A 19846-nucleotide genomic window follows, 5' to 3' on the forward strand; every position below is an offset into this window, starting at 1 on the left:
ACAGCATCATACAATGTTGTCAGTCATGGCACTAAGGATTGGGTAAAGTGGGTATAAAATAGGTAGATCGTCAGTTCCTGGTTTTTAGGTCGAGCGACCTATCTCAATGCGCATGCGCATTGAGCGGGAGCGAGATATATAGGCGCTTAAACAAAGCTTACCGAGATCGGGCGATTCCATGGTGATTCCATGGCGATTCCATGCAGTGCCCGTGAAAAGGAGCTCAATGCGCAAGCGCATTGACATAGAAAAGCGCGTGCACAGGAAAGACAGCCATCTGCCGCCAGCAGCTTCACTTCAAAGGGATCATTTCGCACTCTCAGGCATTTCTCCTCCCTAATTTAGTCACTGCCGACGGCCAGCCGTACTTTCACTTTGACGGCGCCAGGCCGTCTCTTGTTAACTCCAGGTTCCGCCTACTGCACTTCATCCACTACCCGCATGATGAGATTGTCTACTGCACTTATCCGTGCCAGCGCTGCACTTCAGGTAAGAGACCCTCCTTCAGCCCTCGCTCAAGAACCTTACGCCCTTAGTTCTCTTTACTCAACCTGCGTCTCAATTTTACATTCCCTTCACAGCACGCTTACTAAGACGGACCCGTCCTGAGACGTGCCCGTGTATTATTATATTTATTTCATTTTCCTCACCGAGGAAACAGCTTCCATCGATATCATCATTACCCCTACTCCAACCACGCTTGGCGGTAAGATGACGTGCAGTCCTTTGCTTTGTGCTTTACACCATCGTGATCGCCCGTGCCTTATACCCCGTTTCCCACACATGCTTAACGTTTCCCGCTCCTTTTCCACAGCGCCATTTGACACGGGCCGCTTTTTACTCACAGGTACTGCCCCCTTTCTCATTTTTCTCCTCCTTACATGCTGTCCTTTACCTCTTAATTTCTCTTTTGCTCCCGCTTTTTATTGGCAATCCCTATTCCGTCAAACTTAGTTTACTTGTTTTGAATACTTGCCTGTCACTTTTTAGAGTCTATTTCGATCTAGATCAGTTTCTAGATGGTCCACTAATACTTATCGAACTGTAGCATTTTTCTGTATTTGGGTAACTCTACAACTCTAGCCTTCTTCATTATCTATGTAGGAAATGGCCATGCAAAATCCGTTTGGTTTTCACTTAGAGACAACACGTCACCATCGTGAACACACCCAGTATGCCTCCAGACTATGCTTTTATTGTGTCTTCTCTTAGGTTTCTCTTCTGTGGTATCTACAATGTACCCTCTTTCTGTTTCTGTTAATCAATTTGTGTAACTTCATTCACGACCGATTTCCCAGCCGGTTTGTCTTTTGTTTTGCATTGGAGGTATGCTCCGCATCTGACCCTGCTTAACATATACTTAGACTGTGTAGTTTTTCAACATATTGAATCGTTTCATTAATTGTTTATCACCGCATTGGCCCTCTGAACCTTAAATTTTGAATTCTATCTATTTTGCCTCCCAGATGGAATACTCACCGTACTTTTAAATTCATGTTCTACTCCCCCTTTTTACGCCTCGTAGTCCTCCAATTTTCTGACGCACTTTACGCCATGTGTTACCCCGAATGTAGTGTTCCTTTTCCTGTGTTATGTATAGCCTCTGACGTTATAGTTGTCTAATTTTGCTACGGTTTTTCCTTTTTACATTTCTTAAATTACTCATCTGTCACCCCCAGCTTTTGCTCCATCACGACACGGGATGCAGCCACTGTTGAAATGCATTGTTAACGCGTTTTTAATCAATTAATACATGTTCAATTGATAAAATAGGATGTTGACGTGTGTCTGCTATAGGTGTCACATTTGCGAAAGTTATAACTATTGGCATTGTAAATGACAACGCTATTAATTTAGCTATTTTAAAAAACAACACATAAATAAAAAAATGTCATAAGACCAATAGCTCAAACTTTCCTAATGCGAGACCTATTGCATTTCCAATGCTTGTTCTCTCTTGGGGTAAGTCCTGCAGTAGCGATTTAATCTCTTGACCCATGCGGAGGGCAGTCAGGGCCTCCAAGGATAAACGACTCAGACTTATAGGAGCAACAAAGAGCTCAAACATGGATTTTGTTGCCTTTCCAAGAATGAGTCCACAACAAATGATCTCAAGCCACCAGGAGTTGGGAGCATCTAGTGGTTGTCACAGCAAAAATGCAAAAGGAGGGGGAGGAGCCAAGATGGCGACCGGGATGGCTGCATAAACGCTCGGCTCCGTGAGCCCTCTCACCCCGCACGTATATCCTGGCGATTATCCTGCGCAATAATTGCATATCTAAAGTTGGCGAAAGATACCGTTCACTTACCGTCTGCTCCTGAGGCTTCTCCGCGCGGTAGACCCGACAAACTGTCCCCGACTGTTTGGCGTCCTTCACTGTGCCGGGGCCGCGATCTCGAGTGAGGAGAGTATCTGGCCGCGACTGCAACAACAGCGGCCTCTGGCTGCGGTGGGGAGCCGGTCGGAGGGAACCTGAGATCCGCTGGCCAAAGGCGACAGTGCCGACCTACTCCAAATAGCAGATTGCCCTGCGGGAAGTGCGATACAGCAGGACCGGAGGGAAACCATGACCCTCGGCCCCCCCTCGGTGTGATGCCAGGGCATTAACAACTTCTCCCGGGACGGACGGGTGACTCCCGGGGAGCGGCAGAGTTTTGTTTAGCCCTTTGGTGACCCTCCATTGAGATGCCGGCTTTGATTTTTGGGGTCCTCCTGTGAATCCTGTTGCGTCCTGGTGTGGGCCCGGTCCTGCGGTGAGATGGAGAAGGAGGAGGCCATTAACGGCTGAGATGGCGGATGGCGCCCTTTTCCGCGCCCCTCATCCGGGCAGAGAAACCGCTGTACAAGAGAGTCCCGGGGGTTGGAGACGTGAGAAAGGGCCCACGTCCAGAGATGTACTGGCTGCATTAACAACCCTGCAAATGTCCCTGATCCGGGAGGCCCGGGAACTAGGAAGAAGGATGGCCGCCATTGTTGTTCCAACGTTTCACGTCGGCTTGGTTCAATCTTGTGTAGGCGCTGATCTGCCCGCCTCTGTGCCACTGACGAATGCCTCCGCTACGTTTACGTCCGTAGAGCCGCTGATAGACTTGGTTCATGTGATTACTGTGGGTACACCTGTTGCACATGTGATTGACTCATTGGGGCCCTTGTCTGCTCGGCGAGTGACAGAACGACATCGATCTGTGTTTTGGGCTGCCTCGGCGGTGTTTCATCGCTTGCCGCATTGTGTGATTCTTTTTCCATGGCTGGCGACACTGTGTTCGGACTGGAGGTTGTTATCGGTGTTGCTATTGACACAGGCAGATTTCCGCCATGCGTCTTCGGCGGGGTTCTGGTGGCTAACGTCCCATGGAGCAACGACACTTCCACATCCTCCTGGAACATTTGGACCCTTAATGCTATTTTGTATGCCGATTGAGACCGAGACGTACGTTGGTCCTATGAATAGAAGAGGCCAGGGGTGAGACCGTTTGGGACATGGTGGGACTCATTGTTGATTGATGGTGATTTAAGGGACACTCAGCGGGGATATAATTGATTGTGATGTAAATGGTTACTCTTTTTCGTAGTCCTTTTATCATTGCTGTCAGATGATTATTGCATGCGGTGGTGGGAAGGGGCCGGGTGGCCGGATTGATGGCCCTTCTCCAATAATTGTTCTCCTTTTTCTTTTCTTCTTCTCTATATTTCGGGTTTCTTAATTAGGGCGACAGGCACGCTGCTGGGGGGGTAGGCCGTAACCTTCTGCAGGGGTGCAGGGTGGGGGGTAGGGGGATGGGATTGTTAATTTGTCCTTTCTTTGTCTTTATGGCCCTTTGTCCTTCTCTTTTCGATGTCGTCGTCTTCTATGTTTCCTACAGTGTGTTTCGCTTTGTGGGATGGGGCATAGCTTGCAACGAACTGTATGTGTTTTTTACAACTATCCTGACTCAAAGGCCCTACCCCCATTACTTCGAATGCATGTGCACTGCTGGCGGGTTTTCTGCTTTTTGTTCACTATCGTAGGAGCGTGTATGATTGTACGACATTGATTTTAATTTTATTTTCCTTTATTGTAAAATGAACCTTCTTGGATCCTTATTCTCACATCGTGAATTTCCACTTATGTTATATCCTGGACGCTCATCAGACCTTGATTTCCGTGCTGCTGTATTTTTCTATAATGTGTTGTTTTATTTTCGATTTGAATAGCGGCCGGCCGGAGTGGTTGTAGGCCCATGTGAAAAAAATGCAAAAGGAAATACAATGATTGCATTCAAAACATGTAACCTTAGGGAGGCCATTCAAGACACCAACTCCAACAGTGACTACCACAGCAGATGCATCCCACAAGGGTTGGGTAGCGCATACAGGGAAGCTGAAAGTACAAGGACAATGCGTTGAAAAACATCAACTTCCTGGAAATGAAGTGTTCCTAGCTTTGAAAACCTTCCAAGCACAAATCGCATATTGAACAAACCATGTTAATATAAACAGACAACACAACAACCATTTTCGACCTGAAGAAACAGGGAGGCACAAAATTGTACACCCGGAGCAAACTAGAAATATGGGAATGGGCAATATCAAAAAGATCAGTCTCTACACTGTCCACCTACCAGGAAAGCAAAACATGGAGGCAGACTGACTAAGCAGACAAGAAAGCAGCTCACATGAATGGGAATTGAAACAAGAAACTAGTCAATAGATCTGTGCGCAACAGCAGAATGCCAACACTTAGCCTTCAGGTTTCCACACCAACAGACATAGGTAAATGCCTTGTCACTAAACTGGTAGGGAGATTTGCTTAAGCTTCTTCACAGATTCCACTAATACATGAAGTATGGTAGAAAGCAAGACAACCAGGGACAAACTTTATACTGATACCCCCTGAATGGGCCAGACAGACCTGGTTCTCGGATCTACTGGAGATGTCCAGGGGATAAATAATCGCTATCAAGGAAGAGCAGGACCTGCTAACAATTGAGAAGGGGAGAGTGTATCACCTGGAGTCAGCAACACTCAGTCTAGCAGCATGCCGCCTAAATACATAGTTTGAACACCTACAATTACTGCCCAGGACCATGGAAATCCTTAAGGAAGCAAAGAAACCAACTACAAAAAAGTGCTATGCAGCAAAGTGGAAAAGGTACATCCACTGGTGCACAAATGCAAAGAGAATTGAGACAAATACAAGACTAGACACTGTACTGACATAGCTCAGTTACCCTTTAAATAGCGGGCTAACCTTCTCATCCATAAAGGTACACCTAGCAGCTATAGTAGCCTACACCAGAGGCTCCTCATGTGACATCTTCTTCACCTCACAAGTAGTGAAGAGATTTCTAAAGGAATCAAAAAGTATTGCTTCACCAATGTCAGTCCCAGCACCAATATGGAACTTAAACAGTCTTTACGCCAATTAATGACAAAACTGTTTGAACCAATGCTCAAAACGGAGCTCGAGTCACTCGCACTAAAAACAGCATTCCTATTTGCTGTCACTTAACTGAGGAGAGTGACTGGACTGCAAGCACTAACAATACCGGAGCTGTACCTACAAATTCAGAAGGACAAGGTGATTCTCAAGACCAACCCCCAATTTCGACCAAAGATAGCTGTATGCTTTAACATGAAAGCAGCTTACTACCAGTGATCTTCAGGGATCCGCAAACACAAATGTAAAGGACCTTACACACCTTGGATGTTAGAAGAGCCTTACTTTACTATCTGAAAGAAACAAGAGTTTTGCAAAGGAAACCAGTTTGTATCCATTACAAAAGAAACCAAAGGATCTGCAGTAACAAAAGGAACAATCAAGATTAATTGTAGAAACCATACAAACATGCTATTCAGGGGCAGGAATGACACTACCCACATGCCCAAAAGCCCACTCATCAAGAAATAAGGGTGCAACGTTGGTGTCCTATCAGACGTACCCAGTAACAATATATGCACAGCAGCAACATGGGCATCCCCACACACATTCGCAAAACATTTCTGTGTGAACGCACTAATGAACAAGGAAGCACAAGTGGGACAAAAAGTTCTACAGCACCTGTTCGCAAATTCATCCTCATTTAATCTGTTCCAACTACAGGGAAGGTAAACAGCTACATAATCTAATGTACAGCACGTGAATCCAGAAAAGGATTCATGCTGCAAAACGAAATGGTTACTTGCTAGTAGGAGTAGTTTTGCAGCTTAGAGATTTTTGTAGCAGTACGGTGTGATGTGCAAAATCTTTTATACTTGGAAAAATCAGGTGCAATACATACCTCTATATACCTATTTCTGGCAGCAGTAGCTGCCTACTTGCAAAATGGAGAATTCATTCCTTTTTAAAAATCAGTCGTAAAGGCTTTGATGGGGAGGGGAGGTAAAAGAATATTACTGAGTGATCCTGTTACTAGCTTGTGACTTAAATGTTATCCTAACTTGCCTCATTGGTCCACCTTTTTATTCGGTGTATTATATTTCATTTCTGTTCTTGGAATATAGTTGTCTTGGTTGTAATGCCTTCTGTATGAGGAGTTAGTAAGTTAAATCATTTACAGACTGTGGAACCATATTTTCAGATAAACAGTGACAGCAGTCTTAAGCAGTCCCACATGTTTTTTGCCAAAGGTTGTTTTTCATATAGATCAGTCAATTGAGTCCATCTTTTTTAACAATCCTAAACATTTGCTTAAAGATCTGTACATTTTCTTGCTGTAAGGACCTGGCATGTACTTTGTGGAACACACTTTTATGCTACAAAAGACTAAGCAATTGCTTGTAGCCTTTTTTTTTAACCTCTGAATGGCGTTTACAAGCAGAAATTGCAAGGTGGATTGTAAACTGTATCCAAGCCTGCTCCATATGTTTGTGTGACATTCTATGGATATAAAGGAAATGATAGAAGCTAGAGTTTAACCAACATTCGTAAAACAAGTTTTTATTTCCTGCAAGCCACCACTTTAAAAAGGGAATTAAATAGGTTTACAGTCTATGATCAGCATATGATCTACTATATGTCCTACCGACGGCAAGCACTGCCTGACACACTCGTTTTGCAGATTATAGTAATGTAGATTTTCATGCGTCCCTCCTCTTTGATATAGGTGGAAGGGGAGGAGAGCGGTTTTCTTAGGTAAAATGTTTCCTTGTGCATTATGAATTTCAGGAGATTTAATCAAAAGTTGCACACAACCATGACACTCATTTTGATGAAAAACTACTTGTAATATTCCAGACCCAACACTAAATGATAAGAGTGCATAGGATTTGAATCTACAGCGAGACAGGCTCCAACATTCTGCTACATAAGTAACATTTTCTTGTTCACTCTAGTGATTCTTTAAGCAGTACACCAGAGTTCTCTTCCGTTATATTATCCACTTCTGAATCCTGTTCTGGCTATTTGTGACGTAGGCTTGTATGTGGGCGGGAAGTAGAACTAAAGCTTTGGAGACCACGGGCTAGGCCTGAACATGTGCTGATTAAAGGCAGTTTACCTCTCAATCTGGTGCTGGCTACCCATATGTAGGGCGTGAGGGGGCTTTAAATGCTAGAAGTTCAATAGTCTCCACTTTGAGTAAACAAATGTTTTATTGTATCTTCATTTTTAAGCACTCCTTAAATCGTGTTTTTTTCCCTTTTTTCCCACCGCAGAACAACTTGAGTAATCCTCCAACACCCCCATCTTCTCTTCCTCCTACCCCACCCCCATCTGTACAGCAGAAAATGGTCAATGGTGTGACCCCTGAAGACTTAAGGGAGCGGCACAAGGACTCAGATTCTGATGCATCCAGGGAAGCTGAGAGTCATAAGGGTAACTGACTTTTTTGAAAAGATGTGCTGTCAATGCCCTGTGGCGAGGCCTCACTGGAGTGAGCAGGAGTACTTGATTACAGGGCAATGCGCAGGCTGAAGGCACTTGTGTGTTTGGCAAGAGCAGTTAACTTGATACAAACAAGATAGCATCAGCCTGGATTGAACAGTGGATACTGGTGAAGGCACTCCAGTCTGCCTCTGACGGTCATGTAGCATTAAATACTATATCTTGTTAGAAATCATAGGCGCTATGGAAATGACATTGGAATGTTCATAAGAAAATAGGCCTTTAGGAAAGGGTCCACAGAGAAGGGACTTTAAACCATGCAACCTGGCATAGTAAAGTACATGACAAGAATGCCTAATTGTAAGTAGAGGACCTCACCCAGGGTTCAAGAATCTTTGTTGTTTGATATGAGGCATAGCAAATGCAGGGCAGCGAGGCCTTCCTCTGAGCAAAAGACAAAGTATGAGGGAGCCGAAATGCCTGTCGTACTGGTTGATTGGCCTAGGAAAATGCAGGGCAAGAATGTATCTTTCTGAACAGATGAAAATATTTAGGGAAAAAGGATGCACTGCTTGAGGGATTCTCATTGCAAACGTACAAAGGAAAAATGCCTGCTATGTAGAGGGCTGGATACCGGAATCTGTGCTCCTGTGGGGATGTTCCTTAAGTATGATGGAGATCAGAAAGGCTACAAGTGGGCAGGGGACAGCATAAGGAAATAGGATTTGTGCAAGAGGAATATGCATTAATGATTGCAGCTGTTTGACATCCAAGCTGCCTCCCAGGGAATCCATTTCTCAATACTCTTATTTAACAGCACCTTCCACAGAGTGCATTTGTGGAACTGATTTTATGTTGATTGCAGGTTTGAATAATCCAAGCATATTTTCATAATCAGCCACATGAGCACAACCCACCCATCATCCTTTTCTCAGCGAGCAACTTAGCTTGATATAGCTAGCCTCTACTCAGTCCATAAGATGGTTCACATTATAATAATCCATCTGCCATGTTCTGCTTAGTCTTTAAGATGCACCACATTACCAAAAATCTTTTTTCATTCTTTGCTGTGTCCCACAAATCCACCACTTTTCCATATCCCCCCAGCAATTCTCCATTTTTGCTGCAAATAGTTGTATTAAGGGTAACACAGACTAGCTTCATGGGCGGGGGGGGGGGGGGGGGGGGAGGTTGTGGTAGGATAAACCTGGTAACTATAGGTCTCTAGACATATATCTTTTGACATCTGCTTACACAGTTGCCTAGTCTTCAGATAGCATTCATGTTTTCCCATTGCATTGACACTGTAAAGCAAATGAAACTACCATGAGCTGTAGGTAAGAAGATTCCTCCTGATTTCATGTTTTTTCCTTTTAGTTCTCTGTGGCTCTGAAGTGAAGAAGCTGGACCTGTTGGCAGCACTTCCAACTCCACCACACAACCAAACGGAGGATGTCAGGTACATGATCTTTATAACTGATGGGATGCCAATTTCATTTGTGGTGTATGGCCTGTTGGTTGTTTTGCCAATGTGTAGGTGTGGAAAGTGGCAAAATCTTGAGATTTTGTATCCTAAGGTGGGTTAGGTAGATGGTCTTTTTTGTAGTTCTCCTACCCCAGTATCTGGTCTGTATATGCCAGTATTAATTACATAAACCTTAAACGTAGATAAGCACTGGTAAGTCTGCGCTGTCAGCATTGGCTCTTTGGTTTTGGAAGGGTTTTGATGAGAAATGACAGTCAGCCTTTGCCAATTATTTATTGTTTGATGTTCATTATTAACCTATTATGCACCTTGAAGTAGTTATTATTATAACTAAGTCAAACAAAGAAAGGTACAGTTGAGCTTTGTGCAAATGTGTTTCTGACAGAGACTTCTAACCACGGATCCCTCACCTTTCCAATATTTCCCCAGGCATCAGATTGGATCCAGAAACGTTGAGGCAGTACCTCTGCGCTCTGGTAGGTGGCTCTGTGCGGCTTCACACTGGCGTCATTCTGATTAGCAAATGACGTGGAAAACAATATGGGTGCTTCTCCCGCACACTGACGTCCGTTAATTCCTTTCCGGACCACCAAACCTCATGAGGACTGTCGTAAGCAAATGTCTGTGACAGACCCCAATTAGGTTTTCCTATGGTGTCTGGGGTTGACTCGCGCCTCTAAAGCCTGCAGTGACTGAACATCAGTGCATCGGAAGTTCCGTTGTTGGGGCCCGTCCAAGTCCAAAGGTTGGTCTCTGTCCCTGAGCAGAAGTTAGTCCCAAGGTCGATTGTCATCACGATAACATTTTGGGGTAAGTTAAAGAAAAGCTTAGAAATCCAAGTGGGACACTGCCCATGCCTGTCGCTCTTGTATTCCTATGAAGGCAGGAGGGCATCATTGTGCCTTTCGATCGCTCTCCTGAAGTTGGTCTATCAAAGATCCAATTGCGAAACTTGTCCCTGAACTACCAGAGTTTCCAGTTCATCTGCGACAGCAGAGCCAAGAGTTCCGCTAGGCCATGCTCTGACTCGTCAGATCCCTTCTAACTCCTACTGGTGCTCCTACAGACCCACTGAGCCCGAAAGGCCCTCCATCTGGGATACCCGTGGCGCCCGTTGGACCTTCTGAACCCACCACCGGGTCCCTACCAATTCCTTTACTGGCTCGAGAAACATTAGCGCCGATGCACACTCAGTGGAAGCCGGAGGTCAAGGCACCACCCATTGTGCTCTGGGGCTCATTTGGCACCGTCCTGGGACCGACTGACATGGAGTATGATATAGGAAACCAGTTTTGAGCAACCCTACCATGAATTTTTATGAGGACCTCCAGGATGCAGTGGCCTCAGCATCTCTCCTGATACTGGCCTAGTATCCCCTCCACGCTGCTGAGGAAAGTTCCTCCTTCGCAGTGGTCATGTGGACGGTGGTAGAGGTTATCCACCTACAGCCCCATCACCTTCAATAAGTCCGCTTTTGTAGAGCTGGTCACTGTCAACCCTAGGGATATCTGGGTGCTTCGGTGTGTGGTCTTCATTGAAAAGCCAGGTCTTGAGGAAACAGTGGGAAGAGGGCAGAAACAAGCAGAAAAAAATTAACACAGAGGGCAGAAAAAAGAGCGAACAGAAAGGCAAAACAGAGGGCAGAAAAGGCAAAACAGGGTAGAAAAACAAGCAAAAAAGGCAAAGCAGAGGGCAAAACAACGAGCAAGCAGAAAAACGAGCATAGAAGGCCAAACAGAGGGCAGAAAAATCCAAAACAGAGCAAAAGAGGATCAAAGAGGACAGAAAAACGAACAGAAAAGGCAAACCAGAGGGCAGAAAAAGGCAAACCAGTGGACAGAAAAACAGGCAGAAAAGGCGAAAACGAGCCGGAAATGAGCTGGGGAGGCACAAACAGATGGCAGGAGGTAGACTGGTGACATAGGGTAGCAGACAGTGGGCAAACTGGACAGGAGAACTGTTGCAAGGGAGCTGGCACAAGGATCTGCTCAATGGGGTCGTGCTGTGGCCTCCATTAAGTAGGTCCTGGGGGGAGAGCAGGAGGAAAAGCAGCAGGAAGTGGAAAGAAACCAGCAGAAAAAGGCAAAAGAGCAGAAAAACGGAGGGCAGATAAATGAGGAGAAATGGCAAAGCAGAAGAGGGCACAACAGAACGCAAAAAAAATTAGCTGAAAAGGCCAAGGGCAGAAAAGCGAGTAGAAGAGTTAAAATGGAGGGCAGAAAAAAAAGCTGGAAAGGCAAAACAGGGTAGAGAAACGAACAGGAAAGGCAAAACAGAAGGCCGAAAAAGAGAAATCAGCAAAATTAGCTGAGGAGACACAAACAGGGCAGCAGGTAGAAAAGCAGCACAAGGTAGTGGACTGTGGGCAAACTGGACAGGAGAACTGTTGTAGGGGGAGCTGGCATGAGGACCTGCTTCTTGAAGGTCAAAACTAAAGTGTTAACTCAAGTTCTCCAACCAAGGCAGGCTAATACTGAGCCCTTATTGTGCTTTGAGGCCCTCAACCGCCCCCTTTTAGGGACGTGGGTCAAGCATTGTTCTGGTACCCGAGTGAATTGCTAGATTGTGCAGCACCATTGCCCTGCCTGCCCCGCTGACCCTTCCTTTCTTGCTCGCCATCTTTCTCTGGAAGGCTTGGTGGGGCAAACTTTCTCCAGCTGAACAAACCTGAATGCCTTCCTGACTGCTCCTCTGGATAGGGAGTCTAAGAGGGTTGAGACATTTAGGAAGAGGGTATTTTCTTCCACTCTGGTCAATAAATGCCAGCTTCCTTTTGTCTGCTATACCTTTGTTCTGTGGGACTTTGTTGCTCAAGTTATCACAGGGGTCCCAGAAGGTATTGGTTCCATAATGATCCAAGATGGCTGTGATGCTGCAGAGTTTACTATCCATTGTGGCCTATATACCACAGATTGCATTGATTGAACCATTGACATTATCTTCGCTATCCTTCGCCACGCCTGGTTTAGTTATACAGGTTTTTTTGGCGATGTACAGACATCCCTTATGGACATGCCCTTTGATGGGACTCACCTTTTGGGGATAAAGCACACTCTTCCCTGAAGCATTTAAAAGAAAGCAGAGCCACAGCATACTCCTTGGGCTTGTCTGCCCCCATCAACCACGCTAACCTTTTCAATACTTCTATGGCAGGTGCTTCTCTTAATGACAACCACTTATGCCTCAGCAGGGTTTCCTACCCATTTCATGGTGCAGTCGTGGCAACCACAGTCGGAACAGAGTGCTAGTCAGTCTACCATCTATTCTCCCCCACACACCTCCTTTGTGGCCCCACCTGCCAACCTCCTTTAGCATGCCCTTAGTAGAGCACAGCCACCCTGTTGAAAGTGGGATCCTATGATTTTAACTGGGCTGGCAGGACTTAACATCGGACATGTGTGCTGAAGGGAAATGCTCTACCCTTCCTGGTTGCTCTGCTGCAACTTCCACAATCCTCGGAATGACTGACAGAGGAACATCTTGGCAGGAAGTGCAAGCCCCGGTGCCCAAATGGCTATTGAGACGGTGCCTGCATCGGAAGTGGGTTGTGGTACTCCTGGTACTTCCTGAGGCCAAACGAGGACAGAGGCCTTTGTCCCCTTTTAGACCTGTGCCCTCTCAGTGCCTTCCTTTGGGAGGACATATTCAAGTTGTCACTTTGGCCTGGGTCCTGGCTTCGCTCAAACCTGGGAAAATGGTAGTGTTAGATCTGCAGGGTGCTTATTTTCACATCCCTGTCCTGCCGGCCCACAAGTGTCATCTGCGGTTCATTGTGGGACAGGAACATTTTGTGTGCTGTGCTCCCATTTGGTCTCACCTGTACCCTTTGGGTGTTCATCAAAGCGATAGCAGTGGTGGCAGCACATCTGTGGAGGTCAGGGAACCCAGTATTCTCCTACCGCAATAGAGTGCTCACACCAGTCAGTCAACACTCACCGTCAGACGACGGCAAGCCATCCCTCACCCTAGGGGTTCACTATCAATGTGCCGAAGTCACACAAGCCTCCTCCTCAGGTGCTCCCTTTCATCAGGGCTATTCTGGGTATAGTTGTGTGCATGTTTACTGGAAAGGAGAGGGTCGATGACATTCTGGCTATGATCCTGATATTTCATCTTCTGTCCTGGGTTTCAATGAAGTAGACTCTGAGGCTGCTGGGACTGATGGCCTCCTGAATCCTGTTGGTCAAGAATGCCAGGTGTTCTGTGGGACCTGAACTCTCAGTGGGCCCAGCATCAAGGGGATCTCCAACAATGTTCGGATCTCTCTAGAAACTGCAAAAGATCTGCAGTGGTGTTTACTCAACCACAGTTTAGGTGGTGGATTCTAGGTTGTGGTGGCCTCCCAGAAGAGGTGGAGATCAGAAGTCTCTGCTCTGTGCCTCCAAACAAACCTTGTTGACGTTGAGTCCTGCCCTCCATCAAGGGAAGACTGGTGAAAGTGCTTACAGACAATGCCATTGCCATGTGGTAATGCAACAAACAAGGTGGGGTGGAGTCATGGAGCCTGTTGCCAGGAGGCTCTTTACTCTCTTAAGTGGCTGAATCATCTAGGAATTTCCTTGTGGTGAACAACCTGGTGGAATCTTTGAATACCATAATAGACAAACTAAGCCATCAACGCCTACCAGATAATGAGTAACATTTCCACCTGAAGGTGGTACAAGCTCGCTTCCATGCATGGGGAGAACCGTGGCTCAATCTCTTTGCCACTGATGAGAATGCACAATGTCAGCAGTTCTGAGTGTTGGCGTATTCAAGGTCTCTCTCTGACTCATTCCGCTTACCTTGGGACTTGGACTACTATATGCCTTCCCTCCAAATGCTCTCCTGCCATGAGTTAAAGGAATATGAGATGTTATTTCACATGCCATTACTTCGCATGCTATTACTATGCGGTTATTACTTGGCAATAACCGTTACTACGCAAGTTTTTACTTCACATACCATTACATTGAAAGTGTTAATCTATGCGAAGTAAAAACTTGCCTAGTAATAATAATGGTATGCGGAATAAAATGTCATAAAATGTCATATTTAAAAAAAAAAAAATTTTAAACGCACTATAGAAAATACACTAACCTACACATCTAAAACACTACCCTACCCTTCACTACTGAAACACCACTACACTACCCTAAATTCCAATTCACTACCCCCTGCACTAATATACACATTACCCTACTCCGCTCCCTACACTCATTCACTACCCACCACAACCCCCGACACTACACTAAAACAGTAAACTACACTACACTAACACTACAACACTATCCTAAACCCTAAAACACTAACCACAGCATGACCCTGCCACTAGCCCCAGTCCTGTCCCTAATCCCAAACACTACCCTGCACAACCCCGACACTACACTAAACCCCTACACTAAACCCCTACACTAACCCCACAACACTACCCTAAAACCCTACACTACAATAACCCCACAACACTACCCTAAAACTCTACACCCAGCACGACCCTGTCCCTAGCCTCAGTCCTGTCCCTACTCCCAAACACTACCCTGCACAACCCCCGACACTACCCTAAACCCTAAAACACTACCATACACTACACTTACCCCACAACACTACCCTAAAACACTACCCCCAGCATGACCCTGCCCCTATCCCCAGTCTTGTCCCTTCTCCTGAACACTACCCTGCACGCCCCCGACTCTAACCTAAACCCTAAAACACTACCCTACACTAGCCCCACAACACTACCCTAAAACACTACCCCAGCACGACACTGCCCCTAGCCCCAGTCCTGTTCCTACTCCTAAACACTACCCTCCCCAACACCTGACACTACTCTACACGAACACAAGTACATAACACACAACTTTACACTACACTAACACAAGTACAAAACCCTGAAAGACCCTACACAGCCCCTGCACGACCCTACACAACCCCTACATGGCCCTACACAACCCCTACATGGCCCTACACGGCCCTACAAAGCCCCACACACCTCTTTCCACACGTGGTCCCAATCTTCTCCCCCTTCCAGCTTCCTCCGTCGTGGGCAGGCAGGATATAAAGCTGATCGGGGCGGGCTGGAGGGCAGGCACAGAGAGTGGCACCAGGAAAAGCAGCAGACCCCTCAGATCCAAAACTTGAACAAATGGCCGCCGTGACGACCTCCAAGAGCGGCGCCGCCCCCACGCTTGCGGCGTTACTACGTATGCAATTTAACCACACGCGTACTAAAAGCAATGCGTTGTTACATCGCATGCGTTGTAACGCTTGCGAAGTAACGGCATGCGTACAAACAGCTGCGCACTAATGGCTGTTCACCGAGTTAAAGTGTTAAATCCTTCTCAGTCAGGATTTCAGGCCCTCCATAGTACCGAAACAGCCCTACTAGAAGTGGTGGATAGCATTAGACTTACTGGACAGCCGAAAATCTGCCATCTTGGTCCTTTTGGATCTGTCGGCTGCCTTCGACACCATCTCCCACTCCAGCCTTTTGGAGTGCCTGTGGGAGGAGGGTGTCGAAGGCCCTGCATTGGCTTGGTTCAGGTGTTACTTGAGTGATCGAACTTCCAGAGTTCAAATCGGTGCTTATACCTCCAAGAGCCAATTCATCAACAGGTGTGTCCCCCAGGGATCCATTTTGAGCCCTACACTCTTAACTTATATGTATCCTTTCTGGCCAAAGTTATCAAGCCCATGGCTTCAACACACTGTCGTACGCCGATGATACCCAGTTGTTAATTACTCTCGAACCTGACGTTGCTGATACTTAACATAGATTCAGGCAATGCATGCTGGATATCAACAACTGGGTGTTAACTAACAACCTCCAGCTAAATGCAAATAAAACGGAAATTGTTCTTTATGATAATGCCCAGGTGCTATGGACAAAAGATTGGTGGCCTTCTACCTGGGTACTTGCCCCCTTCCGAAGGTAACAGCCCTCAACCTTGACATAATGATTGACAGCCAACTTTCCATGTGTGACCATGTCAATCATGAAGCGCGTACCTGCTATGGGCTAATGCATACCCACTGCAAAATCTTTAAATGGGTCTCCCTACCTTCCCGTATGCCATTGATTGAGGGCTTAATCATCAGCCGTCTCGATTATGGGAACGCTCTATTCGCGTCCATAAACGAAGCACTCCTAACTAAGCTCCAGGTTCTGCAGAATATAGCTGCTAGACTGGTTTTAAACCTTCCCCCTTGCTACCCCTCTGCACCAAACTTGAAGGCTCTACATTGGCTGCCAGTCAAAAAGCGGATTCATTTTAAAATCTGCTGTCTTGTCCATAAAACTCTCAACGGACAGGGTTCTCATTACTAGGCTAACAAACTGAAAACATATCAGCCCGCAAGAACCCTTCGTTCTGCTAATAAACATCTATTAACAATCCCGAAGGTTCGTACAGTCAAGAACAGCAGCAGATCATTTTTGAAATGAGCTCCTACTCTTTGGAACACCCTGCCACTCCACCTTTGCACTGAGATTGACCACAAGAAGTTCTGTAAGTCCCTCAAGACTTGGCTATTTTAATCTACCTCCTCTTTCTGGTCATCCTTCTTGTCTGTTTGAGTCTCGGCAAAAACGCTATGAGATCCCAGGGTGGTATATGCGCTCAACAAGAACCAGGACATAGACATAGTTCTGCGCCAGGAATGACGAGGTCCAGTTCATCCTGGTGGCCTTGGTTTGGGCACGGATAGTATGGTATTTAGAGATCTTGGCCATGAGCACCTGTCCTCCGATCAGGCTGCCCTTCTGGGAGAATCTGCTGTTGCAGCAACAAGGCCGGTACTTAGGCCCATTCCTCTGCATTCTCCACCTTCATGCTTGGAGATTGAGCGTCAGCAGCTGAACACCTTTGTCCATTCTCTGGAGGTGGTTGATATCTTAGCATTCAGTCATCCCTCGACAAACACTGTGTGGTCTGTTATTTTAGGGTTCGAGGCATGTGGGCGCTGCGGCATATAGACTCCCTCCAGGCCAAATTGTCCAATGTTTTGTTTCTCTTCTTTGCCTGGCAAGGCTTTTTTTAGGCACAGTCAAATGATTCCTTTCAGCTCTTTTAGCCTTTTTACAGCTGCCGCACCAGCCGTCTTTATTTAAACTGCCTGTTGTAATGCATTTTCTTTTTTTTTTAAAGGACTCCAACATGTTTTTCTCCTTTTCCCTTTGACTCAGTGGGATCTTAACCTGGTCCTCATATATTTAGTGTATACTTACAATAACTTTATACTCAGCTGTGGTGCCTGTGTCAACCCCAAATGTATATGATGCTGCATCTGCTGCTAAGTCATGCTAAGTGTAAAGTGTATTTAGCTGTACTGTGTGTTCGGGACTCTGTGTGAAATGAAAAAATACGTTGATGGATGTTGTTCCAAAGGATTCTGTATATGACTGCTCAGTTTGATGTGAAAACTTACAAATGGGTATTTTTTTTAAAAACAACCTTATACCCAGCTGTCCTTTTTGACAGTGTTCCTCGTTACCATAACATGGGTTCCAAAGGTAAGTGAGCTCCAAACTCTGTCCACCTCCCATGCCCCACCTTCTTCCTAGGCAAACTGTTTGTCGACTAGGGCATCCTTTCCACTTAAATTAGTGACGTTGGTCGAACCATCACCTCTCTGGCATTCTGTGGAGAAGGAGAGACCCCATCGCAAAGACCTCAAAAGAGCACTTAGCTTTTATATTGATCATACTAGAGAACAATCTGTAGACAATCTGCTCTTTGTTGGGTTAGCAGGAGCAAATAAGGGTAAAGTTGAGTAGAAAAGACTATCTCTCACTGGATCTTGATTTGCATAAAATCTGCTACGCATTAACCAAAAAACAGATCCAGGGGCTAATTAAGGGCTCATTCCACCAGATCCAAGGCTGCTACCTCTGCATTATAGCACGTGGTGTGCCTGTCCTGGACTTTTGTGAGGTGGCTGTGTGGGCATCCCTCAAGAAGCACTACTGTTTAGACAACCAGTTTTTCGAGAGGGGCATTTTGCTTAGACCCGATTTGCAGACCCAACTCCGAATAGGTATTGCTTTGGTATCTATTCAAAATGTGAGGAATCTGCGGTAAGAAGTCTGTCAGAAGAACAAATTACTTACCTTCAGTTATGCTCTTTATGGGACAAACTGTATCTAACTGCAGATTCTTCACTGACCTTCCCATCCTCCCCATTCTGTGAATCTGACTCTGGCCCAAAAAATATCCCAAGTTTAGGAATCTACACACTGGTGGATGGCAATTTGCTGTTTTGGCTCAGCATCTGAGAGTAATGACTGCCTAGAAAGCAACTTGCGTCAGTGTGCGGAGTGTCTCCTATATTGGCTCCACACGTCATTTCTGGAGTTGAACACGGTCCTTCTGGTGCTGCATGGCACCACCTATCTGCACACAGATGTACTGCTCAAAGGTTTCCATATGCAGTCAGACGCTTGGGGAAATAATCAAAAGGGGAGGAATTTCAAAAGATGAGTAATCTATAGTTAGATAGTCTCTACCAAAAAGAGCATACCAAAGGTAAGCAGTTTGTTCTTTGAGAACCTCCTTGCTCTAGTGAATTGTCTATGTAAAGACTACATTCTTAACCCCTTTTCCCAGGATGGAAAGCGATGAGGAGAATGAGAATCCAGACAGCATCGTCCCTGCCTCCTCTCCAGAGAGTGTGCTAGAAGAGGAGACAACACGCTTCCCATTTCTGACAGATCTAAAAGTGGAGCATGATGATAGAGCTCTCTCACCAGTTATTCCACTCATCCCAAGAGTCTGTATCCCAGGTCAGTAGGCAGAGGCTTCACTCTGTGGCAATGACACTTTGTTTGTTTTTTGTGTGCCTTTTCTTGTCTGTACTAACTGAGATGCAGAAGAGAAAAATCAAGGATTTGTATTTTCTTGAAAACTCCCAGTTCCATGTGTCAGAAAACTATCATTCTCTACTGCAGTCATTGTTTTAAGTTGAACTAGAAGGCCACCACGTTATCACAAAAATGTTGGGGATGTTGAAGTTGACTTTATCTGGATCATGCAAGTCTTTGGTACATATGTACCTGGGTTTTAGGACTGAGGTTGATGAACAACCCATGTATTGAAGTGTCATTCTTCTATGTCGCCACGCTGCACATGGTTCTGAACTATTTTTCCAAGCGAATAGTAAATGCCTTGTGAATTTTATTTTAATTCTTTTTAAGTAGTAAGCATGGTCAAGTTGTTTATTATAATGAATTTAAGTGAATATATTTTCATATTGTAAATTTTTGGGGGCGAAAAGTCGATAACAAAAACTGATTAGTTAGAATAATCCACACCTTACTAATAAGAGCCTGTCCTGCATTGTTATATCTTGATTGTCATAAATATTAGAATTTGCCTGCCCACAGACAGGATGTCGGAAAGCTTTTTTACCATACATATATCAATTACAATAATAAAATGCAGAACCATTTATTTCAGCCCATGTACGGCTGGCTGTTGGAGTTGGAAAGGCCCCTGCATGGTAATTTGGCATGGGCCCCCTCTCTGAGTGCCTAAATATATGTAAAAACTGGAATCCTGACTTATTTTTCGCCCTGCTGTCA

The 19846-nt window shown here is 45.6% G+C and overlaps 1 protein-coding gene across 9 annotated transcripts in view; it reads left to right on the forward strand.

Annotated features, from left to right (window-relative positions):
- KMT2D (lysine methyltransferase 2D) overlaps nt 1-19846 on the forward strand; it is a 1543965-nt gene that overhangs the window by 1322462 nt on the left and 201657 nt on the right. For all 9 annotated transcript variants that reach the window (XM_078685770.1, XM_078685786.1, XM_078685782.1 and 6 more), the window contains 3 exons: nt 7637-7796; nt 9183-9264; nt 18873-19048. In XM_078685770.1, the coding sequence (XP_078541896.1) occupies nt 7637-7796; nt 9183-9264; nt 18873-19048 (418 nt within the window). The remainder of the gene's footprint in view (nt 1-7636; nt 7797-9182; nt 9265-18872; nt 19049-19846) is intronic.

This window comes from Lissotriton helveticus, chromosome 1_1 (assembly GCF_964261635.1).
Source record: "Lissotriton helveticus chromosome 1_1, aLisHel1.1, whole genome shotgun sequence".
NCBI lineage: Eukaryota > Metazoa > Chordata > Amphibia > Caudata > Salamandridae > Lissotriton > Lissotriton helveticus.